General features: G+C 37.4%; 2 protein-coding genes across 2 annotated transcripts; both read right to left on the bottom strand.

Moving 5' to 3' along the window:
- Positions 1-744: 744 nt before the first annotated feature.
- On the bottom strand, positions 745-7,338 carry LOC140138234 (uncharacterized). Its single transcript, XM_072160149.1, has 4 exons — positions 7,275-7,338; positions 6,034-6,153; positions 5,806-5,881; positions 745-1,591 (listed from the first exon to the last, which is right to left on the bottom strand). The coding sequence occupies exons 1-4, from the start codon at positions 7,336-7,338 to the stop codon at positions 745-747; spliced, it is 1,107 nt and encodes a 368-aa protein (XP_072016250.1).
- A 178-nt stretch (positions 7,339-7,516) lies between these two features.
- On the bottom strand, positions 7,517-10,122 carry LOC140138233 (tolloid-like protein 2). Its single transcript, XM_072160148.1, has 3 exons — positions 10,113-10,122; positions 9,296-9,646; positions 7,517-8,045 (listed from the first exon to the last, which is right to left on the bottom strand). Exons 1-3 carry the CDS (start codon positions 10,120-10,122, stop codon positions 7,642-7,644), a joined length of 765 nt encoding a protein of 254 aa, XP_072016249.1. The 3' UTR covers positions 7,517-7,641.
- Between the last annotated feature and the right edge of the window lie 633 nt (positions 10,123-10,755).

The following is a 10,755-nucleotide window of genomic DNA, read 5'->3' as shown; positions in this document are numbered from 1 at the left end:
GTTAAATTTTATGAGTATGTAAGTTTGCTTGTCTGATTCACTCCAAATTCGGAGATAATTGCGTTTGAACACCTGATGCACGGAATGGTGTCACTTCAACCTGTTGTAGTTCTCATCTCATTAAATTTTTCATTAAAAAAGTTGATCTCTTCATGCAGGAAGGTCCTCTCTATTTACTGACCAAACAGGAAAAAGTTTGGTGAATGTTTTCTGGTGGAATCAGGAATTTCTTGAAACACCCTGATATAGGCCTACATTTGGATCAAAACAAGTATGTACGCCATTTAACATGCCTGGGATTTCTTGTATCGATCAGTTTCTCCATAGACAATACGTGTGTGAGTGCACGCACACAGTAAATGAAAAATCGTTCTAGTGGAAACTGTATTGAGAGTGGGCATCCCTACTATTTGTTTCCAAACTAAGTTTTTTTATTTTTAATTAAGTTGTACATTTTACTGTAGCCTAAGATGTAGTGTAAGTTGTACTTTTAAGATCATTGTAAAGCGCTTTGTTCATACTTATGCTAAGGCGCTATATAAATTCCGTTTATTGTATTGTATTGTATTGAGCATGATTTTTAGCATTCGTTGAGAGCAAAATGTATCAAATATGGCTTGGGACCGTTTGGATCTGAGGGGCACTGGGTGAGAGAGTATGACCAATAATATGAAAAAAACATTGACGTCACTACCAAACTTAACGGTGAACCAAAGTTTAGTTTAGGAAATCAGTGATTTACCCTTAAACCATGTATATTTCTAGTCCTATTTCTTTAACATAACCACCATTCGAAATTTCTTCCAAAGTTTGAGATTCTGTCACTTTCGTATCACCACATTCCTCCTCAATTTGAGATAATGTGATCTTACTACTTTGCTCATCATTTTGAGATATTGTATCACAGGGTCCACTTTCCTCTTCATTTTGAGATTGTGTAACTAGTACATCACTTTCCTCCTCGTTTTCAGATAATACTTTAGCATCACTTTCCTCGTTTTGAGATTCTGTGATTTTTGAATCATCGCTTTTCTCATTATGAGATTTTATTACTTTTACTCCACCACTCTCATTTTGAGATTCTACTTTTGCACCACCACTTTCCTCCACATTTTGAGATTCCATGGCTATTGCATCACCATGATCACCACTCTCATTATGAGATTTTATTACTTGTGCACTCTCATTTTGAGATTCTACCTTTGCATCATAAATTTCCTCATTTTGAGATTCTATTAATTTTGCACCACCACTTTCCTCCTCATTTTGAGATTCGGTGACTATTGTATCACCAATCTCATTTCGAGATCTTGTGACTATCGTATCATCATTTTCCTTCTGAAGTTGAGATTCTTTTAAACCACCACCTTCCTTCGTATTTTCAGGTTCTCTGACTAGTGTTACATATGAAGGTTCTTTCACACTGCCGTTCTTTCTGTTTGAATCTCCCGACACTGTGGTCTTGTTCTCAGTTTTGACGGCTCCGTAATCTTCATGCGATAATCTATCCATACTAACTCCACTCGGTGGGTCCCGTGGTTCGATGATGATAGTTGGAGGACTGTATGATGTAGATCGTTGTTTTCTATATCTGCATAATAACAAATAATAAAAAAGATGGGAAAATGTTAGATAAAAGCGGAGGTCATTTGAAGTCAAAGAACATCTGGAGTCAAATTTCAAAATTGCTCCGCTTGGGCTCAAACTTAATGGACATGAACCTGGGGAGGAGGGACATGTAAAAATCAAGAGGCAAATGTCATGCTAGGGGTCAAATTGTACAATTGCTCCGATTGGCCTCCAAGTTGGTGCACATGAGCCTGGTAAAGATGGAATCATCTTAAATTCTCGCTATTCGCAATAAGGGCGCCGCCAGCGGTTTGCGATGTAATCGTGATGCATCATGGGAAAATCGTGATGTATCATGGGAAAAGGTCGACATCCAAGTCCGCGCAATACGAATATTACCATGCTATTACATAGGAACACGTGACAATATTTTTTAGTTTGTCATTATAACGGTATTACACGCAAATCGATAGAGAAAAAATTAATTGTGCACATTTCAAATCACATTATTAAGTATTATTGAGTATCGATTCGCGTGTAACACCTTTATTTTGACAAACTAAAAAATATTGTCACGTGTTCCTATGTAATAGCATGGTAATATTCGTATTGCGCGGACTTGATGTCGACCTTTCCCATGATACATCACGATTACATCGCAAACCGCTGGCGGCGCCTTATTGCGAATAGCGAGAATTAAAGCGGTCCACCAATATCATGATCGCAACCGCCGAGCTCCGCGCAACCCGTAGACTGGCCCCCAGTCTCGGTTCAGTTTCATATCTGGACAATGTAATAAATAATTACATTCTGCCCTATGAAAAAAATGCCAAAGTCCTGTACCCCCCCCTTATTTTCTTCAATGCCAAAAACCCATTCCTCTTCATCCACAAATCGACGCCACTGACACACAGTCAACCATGCAGCAATATAGAAATATACTCGTATCATAATTGAACGCGAAAGTCCATTGAGCGCTGATTCCTCGACTGGTCCAATCTGTTAGAGATCTCCCTTCCAAATAATCGTTCAACGAAGCACGATGATTCAGGGATCGATATAATGGGATAGGCATCGTAGTATTACGTAACACACCGAAAGATGTAGTTTAACTCTAGACAATAGGCGCCATATTACAGGAGGGTTAGAGTTCATATAGGAAACGTTAAAGGTTAGTAGATTAGGTCACCCAGGCACATCACTAATGTGTTTCACGAGTTGTAATACCGACAGGTAAAAACATTGATTTTGTAAAATTCTCCCGATTTTTTAAAATTACTAAATAAGGTTAGTACTTCAAACCATTCTTTGATGAATCTATGCAATATGACGGTAATTTTTGAAACATCTAAGAATCAATCTTAAACATCTTCATGATATTCATTTTTTTGCGCATGGTCAAAGCATGCTCTTGCGCTATTCACAGACTATCCGGTGGAAACTTCAAAGCAACGATCATGCGTTAATATTTACAAAATGGCGAATGATGTAGTTTAAGTCGAACAATAGCGTGACCGGCGTGACGTAGTTTTTGGCATTGTTCCTATATGCACTTTCACCCTCCTGGATGATTCCGATGTCAATTACGAAAGCCCCGCCCCAGTTTCAATTCAAATATGGTAGCACAAAGCTATGCCGCGGGATGCGACGTAAGATCGGATGGGACACTTGTCAACAACTGAGAGGTATGTATTGTTATTTCACTCCAGAAAATTGATTTCTTTCTACACCTGGAGTCTTGCTATTCAATTCCAATTCAATCCACCTTGCTTTAGCATTAATTCAATTCGATTCCAATTCTATTTTTCAATTTCAAAATCATTTCATTTCAATTCCAATTCAATGTAGTGAAATTAACAGCTAATCAATTTCAATTCAATTCTGAGCATTCATTTCAATTCCAATTCAATTCCAATTCCAATACAGTTGCAGTTTATGTTAATTGACCAAAGAGATTGAAATTTTTGTCCTCGATTTGTAAGTAAAATCAAAACACAAATGTCAGACTTCAAGTGTTTAATATCTAAACACAAGGCATCAAAATACTAAACATGTTTAGGCCAAGTAAAAATAAAAATATGTTTCTCGTCCGGGTTTGTAAAAATTAGGAGGATGAGGGGCTTTTTATTTCTATTTTTTATTGGAAAACGACGCTAAATACATGTATTTGGCACCATATTTTGGGTATTCGACATACAGATTGATATCTGAGAAAAAGGAGGAGGCCCTTTTTATTTTATTGTTTTGAGAGGTAAGCCCCTCTAGTGATCACAAAACTCTTCTTAAATGATGTATTATGCATTTACAAAGCCGTAAAATAAGTTTCAACTTCTGAAACATCTTTTTCAACCAGTTATAACTGAAAGTTTACAAAATAAAAGAAATTTGAAAAATCTTCAAAAAAGGAGGAGGGCGCGGACGAGAAACATGTATTTTTTTTTTCTCGGCCTTAGCATTTAGACATGTTTACAAATCGAGGACAAGATGGTGTCTAGAATGGTGTTTAATATCTAGACAGTTTTTTGCAGTGCATGTTTTAAATTTTACTACCAATTTGATAACACTTGAGTCAGCGACACAAAGTCAAAATTAAGTACACTACCTGTCACAAAAGCATTTTTATGTTAACTCACTTTTCACATTCAAACAATGTGAGTGGGTCCTATTTTATGAAACTTTGGAACTTCTTAGTTCTTAAGTGACTGACTTCCTAATACTTGTCTTAACTTCTTGTCCACCATGCATATTATTTTCTAAACTTAAGGTGTGTGGTACGATCGACAATGGGACCCTGTCCCCACACTGACCTCAAAGATTTAAAAAATCAAGGTTTTGATACTATTAGATAGCTCCTACTTGTCTCCTGCTCCTCCTAAGATTTTACACCAAAAATCATTGTACTTGTCCACCATGCATATTATTTTCTAAACTTAAGGTGTGTGGTACGATCGACAATGGGACCCTGTCCCCACACTGAACTCAAAGATTTAAAAAATCAAGGTTTTGATACTATTAGATAGCTCCTACTTGTCTCCTGCTCCTCCCAAGATTTTACACCAAAAATCCTTGTACTTTTGAAAAAGTGTGAGAAAACCTGTCAAAAAAACCTGTTCAAATGTACAATGACTTTTGAGCATAAAAATTAGGAGCTTGAGAAAAATAGGGACTTTATGATTAGTGCCAAATGTTTGAGATCTTGGGGGGGGGGTCTCATACTCACATTATCGATCATATCAAGCAATTAAATCTGATTAGAAGATATTCAGTAGTGTCTTTATGAACATAGAACATATAATTTTCCCACATGACAAGAGATACAGTAGATATTCTTCTAAAGAAAGATTAAGAAGAACTCCAAAAAGTTTAACTATTCCTGTGCATGAGAAATAATATCATACTTTTAATTCTCTTCAATATATGTGTATTTTATGCTATCATTTTTAAATGAAAGCTTTCCAGAATACTTAGATGAAATATGTTTTGTAAAACTATTGATGCTAAATTTTCAATGTGTGTCTCTTGTGTGAATAGACCTGGAAGTGTATCAGAATTCAGAATGGGAGAAGGGCACTTTTTACAAGTGGAATGATCTGGAATCACAGACATCTGCTTGTGAATTGAAATGCTGAATTGAAATCAAAGCTGAATTTCATTTCAATTCCACTTCATTCTTCATCACTCAACGTGATTTCAATTCCAATCCAATTCAATTCTTCATTGCTCATGATGATTTCAATTCCAATCCAATTCAATTCATGCCCGAGCCCACTCATTTCGATTCCAATTCAATTCCAATGCATTGAAATGAAAATCGCCCAAAATTCATTTCAATTCAATTCGATTTCAATGCATTGAATTAACATTAGTATTGAGCTTAACTGGCACGCGTCTGATAGACCCATGGTACGCGCAATAATAAAAGGCAACCACTCGACTCGGACTTAGGCCTATTGTCCACATTGAGGCTATATTGCGTATATTATCGCGATTGTTTTAGTCGCTTACACAAACGTTAATGTAGTGAAAACATGGACGTGGTATATAGAAAGATTGCGTGACCCAAATCGGTAAAGTGAACTCCCACAAAATGCTGGGAACTGGAAGGCAAATTGCTTACAGACTGGGAGGGTGTATTTGGTTGATTTTTAATGCTATGTAATCTACATTACCAGTCGTTCTCCATGGACCCGAGGGAGGGTCTACGCAACCCGAGAACGGAGATGTACTTATTCTTACCTTTTATAGAGTGCCAATCCCACTACAATCAAGAGTATTGTACCTACGATACCTATGATGATCCCAACAACAGTTTCTACAAATAATCAGATAGAAGAGAATTAGATCCAGACAAATTGGTTTGTAAGGAATCTTAAAGATCAATCAATATTGTTTGATCGATTGGTTGATTGATTGACAACTTTACTTTACATAAATTATGGTGTTTGTCACTCTATTGACACTCACTTAGAACGGCGTCGTCATTTTGCCTTTGCTCTTCCTTGGCTGGTCCTGCGTTGGGAGATTTGCTCGAAGGGTACAATGGCGGAACAGTTGAGCTTATTTTTGGAGTTGTTGGTGGCAATTCTTTAACAAGAAAATAAAACAGATAAACTTAATCACACTTATTTATATTTAAAGACTTGATTCGACGGTTGAAAGTATTATGGTGTTTTACCATTAAGGATACGATACATGATTTACCGACAAGTGACTTATTTCGGAATGCGATCATGAATTTTGAAGAAAAAAAGTTTACACAGGATTCGTTGGGATTCGAACCAGCGATTCGGAACTTCCTTTGATTACGCGTCTAGCGCTTTACCGCTCGTCCACGATGGCAGTTGAGTGGAGGAGTGTAATGATAAATGATAAATCTCATAATGCCATCTTTAGCCTTTTGTTTACTAAAAAAAGACGCGTTTTGTAAAGGATTAGCCGTTTTATGCATAAAGAGCACGAACGTTTGGGAAAGGTTGTAAACATATAATAAAGACACTGATGTGATGATGAAATTGCGTAAGTCGGGAAATATCTGCGTCGCAATGTTTTGTTTTGGTTTTAGGAATGTGACCTTAAAATTTACGACGTCATGACATTATCATTCGAAATCAACAAAAGATATTTAAACAGTATATGGCCTCATTCTTTCTCTAGAATGTTTTATACATGTATGTGAAATAGCTTCAACAATGGTTCGCTGCATAATGGTAAAAACAGCCTTGACCTAAAAAAGGGCGAGAGGTACCATATTTACAGATTCAGGCTAAATTTAAAATTGATATAAAACGTTTGTTTTTTTGATCGATTACAAAAATTAATTTTGTCATATAAAGAAATTGTGTCTGGCGTGAATTACACTACAGTTTTTTATTCTTAGGGCTCTTTAACTTCTGCAAATAATTTTTTTAATGATAGAGTGAATCCCCTGGCCCTCTATAATTACGCACAAAAGATCGAGTCCCCTTAATCTTAATACGAGGCTGGCGAAGATACAGGGCTGACAGCCCCATTCAAAATACACGGTTAGCAATTACAAATGGAAAATTAACATACTTGCAGTGGGGTACTTTGCAGAACCCCGACGGTTTTAGAGAAGATAATTTTGCTTTGACACCACATAACAAATTTAGAATTGTTTGTGAAGATTTCATGATTATGTGTTAATCCAATGGCGAACTTAAAATTGGCGATATCGCTCCCATCACCGCCTGATGCAACTGTGCCAAATGATGCTCCCTCAACCGGCAAGTACAGACAAAGATGGAGCATCTTGGCTCTACCGTGTCACACTAAACATGCTAAAGCTGAGCTGACGTGGCTCTAAAAAGAGCCGTTTAAGTTTGAAGTAGTCCCCAATTTACCAAATTATGCAAAACAGATGAACCGAATTTCATCGTTGTTTTATACAAAGTTGTGGTGTATCGTTGGTGAAATATATATTTAGGCTGCGAGGTATATACTAGTGTTTAAAGACAGCATTGAGGAATTAAACAGCGTACCGAATCAAAGCTATATAAATCATTCAGTTGCTAGATTAATTCCGTGCTCTTTTAGACGAAGGACAAACCAAATTTATCGACTTCTAACCGATTTAACGCACTTTGCTGATGATGAAACAAAGTGAAAGTTGTTACCTTCCGAATCCCATGAAATACTAAACCCAGTATCCTCCACTGCATAATCTGAAGTAAACCGTAACCACATAGTCGTTGCAACGACTTCAACATCCACTGATGAGGTGCTACGATGCTGACCAGAAAAAGAGCCGATGGAATGCTTGCCATCAGTAGTCTCAATCCCATATTGTAAACGGTCGTGTTTTTCTTCTATACTGAACGCGTTTGATGTGATGTGAATACGTGAAGTGCGATTCAATTTTACGATGTACAAGCAATCTAAGTTGCTGGGGTAGAGACTAGGAAAATTGGGACTGGTGAATGTTCCACTGCTCTCCGTGTAGGTACCACCACAGTAATCTGAAAAAAAGTTCGAGATCAGGGGGTTCAGAAATCAATATAATACTGGCGGCTGTACAAATATGTATTATTGTAAGACCAAACTATTGTAATGTTTTTGGAGGGTGGCTGCCTTTTGTCTCTTGTGTCAAAAAAAAACCCGTCTTTGATATATGCGTATATGCTTGTCTTATGGAATTCTACGGGAGCATTATTTATGTTAAAACCTGTTTCAACTTGGCGTGTGACTTATAATTTCTACAAGTTGTTGAATACTTAGTTTATGACGTCACAAAAAGTATTCAACATCGAATAATAGATATCGAATATGGATTATTTGGAGTATGACTCAGCCCTTGGTGAATTGTATATGTTGTCAAATATTTTTTACTGTTGAAGTCACAAAAATGGTATTCAAATCGGCCTAATTCAACATCGATCATAGTGCAGTTTTGTCCACGGCAAATTCACCGTTATCTTTTCAGCCATAAACCCGCTTTAGTGAAGATTAAACCGAAATATGCAGTACTAAACCATTATATTAATCGATTGTCCAATGCACATTTCTTACCACGTGATAATATTAATCCAATGAGCGATCGGATTGTCCGCTACGGTCGACTAATCCAATCGATAATGACGCTATTTGTACGGGTGGAGCTCCACTGACTGAGTTTTGGCGATTTTTCACTGGTTTGCTATCATTTACTCATCAAGGCGCTCCACCGTTATTATAAGGACTATGCTAATAATTTAAAGATTGACATGTAGAAAATAAACCATACTTGATTGACAGAAAGTACTAAATTTGTACCTATTACGGTTTGGTGGCACTCCTCTTCCAAACGCGACCAAGTCAGGGCGGCCCGGTGAAGCAAAATGTGCATTGGATTAACACGGGAGTTTGGATAAGATGGTAGATTTCCTTTCTCATACAAATACATGCTCCCCCGTTATTAAAGCTTGTACCGGATTACAAATCCAGATATTGTGAAAAGAATAAGTAATTGAAACATAGAGCAAGTACTAAAATCAGAGCTTTTATACTTTTTGATATATGACGCTAACTAGGTCATCTCATATACCCACAGAACAGCGCTACTAGTACGGGTCAATTACCTATGTGAGTACCCTGTGTTGCTTGCATACATGTAGTTAACAATAACTGCATGATGTTATTCGACTTCGAATTTGAAGTAAAAGTACAATATACCGGTACAATCATTTTCAGAATTCAGTATATTCCCACTTAAATGTTGTCCTTTACATACCTTCTATATTCCATGACAAAGAAAATCCTCTATACTCTATACCACCGTCCGTCAGCAACTGAAACCACATACCGGAATCCGTCTTAACCCTGAAACTTTCCGGCAATGTTACTCCACCAATTTTACCTTCAAAATTCTGGATATCTGCAATCCTGCCCGAGCCATAATATAAGTGATCAGCTCCGATTTCTAATTGGATATCGTTGAATGAAATCCTTATATAGGACAGAGTTTTGACTCCGATGACGTATGTACAGTCGGCGTTATCAGGGTAGACTGATGGATACCCTGGGCTGGTGATGTTGCCGCCTTTGTCTTTGAAATATCCATTACAACCTGGTGGATTTTCCCCTGAAAATTATTATGAAGAATTAATAAAAAAACCTGAAATGAAATAAACATGATAAATTGTTTCCCGACCTTGTCAACAAAGGGAGAAACCATGACCTATTTTCCTAAGTTTTAAACGCACATGATCTCTACCCTTATATTGACGCAAACTGGGCTATTCCATTTACAATCCATACTACCCTGTGGAAGATTTTGGAAATATCTACCACAGGAGGAGTAAGAATTTCAAATGGAATGAGCACATTCATTCATTCATTCATATTTTATTTTCATCAATCATCAACATCAATATACAAGTGATACTAATAGCTCAACAAAGTAATAAAGTTAAATGTAAACAAGAGTCATTGGTATAAATAAATATCAATACATTTAGGTAGTAACAATTAAATCAATATAATTAAATTAGAATAACATTACTATGTATGATTGACCAAAATACACTTTAAATGCATAATGATATTACGAGCGTGCATGTAGTAGTTTATCACGGAAATACAACACTGCAATGGCAATTGATTTTGAAGTACTTCTACGATGATAAGCGCCTAACAACGGATAAGCTGGCTCTCTACAAACACGCTCAGTGAAGGCTTTTGACTAACACACGCGTCGCGTCACGTCACGTCACGTCACGTCGCGTCACGTCGCGTCACGTCACGTCACGTTGATATCTTCATGAGCGAACGAACTTGCACCCGCTGGGCCTGTTGAAATCAAAACAAATCTTTGCCGGGGGTCCACTCTTGCAGTAATGTTCATGTCAAATCCGACCCCATTTAATGGGTTCTCTGGGTTCAAAAATCCCACTCAATCAGGCCCAGGAAACTCCACAAATTACCCTCACGGAGGCTCCCAATACCGTCTAAAAAGAACCCCAAGTGCCCCATCTACTGCAAGAGTGGACCCCCGGCAAAGATTTGTTTTGATTTCAACAGGCCCAGCGGGTGCAAGTTCGTTCGCTGTCGATATCAGCATGTGTGTATCATATGCAATAGAGCAGGCCATGGAAAACACAGCTGTATGGAATTTTCCATTGAAAACTCTGAGGTCGTATTCTTGAAGACGGGTCAACCTTAGGCCTGGGAGGCTCTTTGGCCATGTCAAGT

The sequence above is a fragment of the Amphiura filiformis genome, chromosome 17, assembly GCF_039555335.1.
Source record: "Amphiura filiformis chromosome 17, Afil_fr2py, whole genome shotgun sequence".
Taxonomy (NCBI): domain Eukaryota; kingdom Metazoa; phylum Echinodermata; class Ophiuroidea; order Amphilepidida; family Amphiuridae; genus Amphiura; species Amphiura filiformis.
Note: the sequence above shows the minus strand (reverse complement) of the source record. Positions and strands in the feature narration are given on the sequence as shown.

Bases quoted from the DNA above. Each gene is read 5' to 3' on its own strand.
- LOC140138234 (XM_072160149.1), bottom strand. From the start codon at position 7,338: ATGCTCCATCTTTGTCTGTACTTGCCGGTTGAGGGAGCATCATTTGGC. The intron at 6,154-7,274 runs GTGATGGGAGCG...TTCTTGTTAAAG, and splicing joins TGGCACAGTTGCATCAGGCG to AATTGCCACCAACAACTCCA. The intron at 1,592-5,805 runs GTAAGAATAAGT...GTTATTATGCAG, and splicing joins GGATTGGCACTCTATAAAAG to ATATAGAAAACAACGATCTA.
- LOC140138233 (XM_072160148.1), bottom strand. The intron at 8,046-9,295 runs GTATGTAAAGGA...ACTTTTTTTCAG, and splicing joins TTTGTCATGGAATATAGAAG to ATTACTGTGGTGGTACCTAC.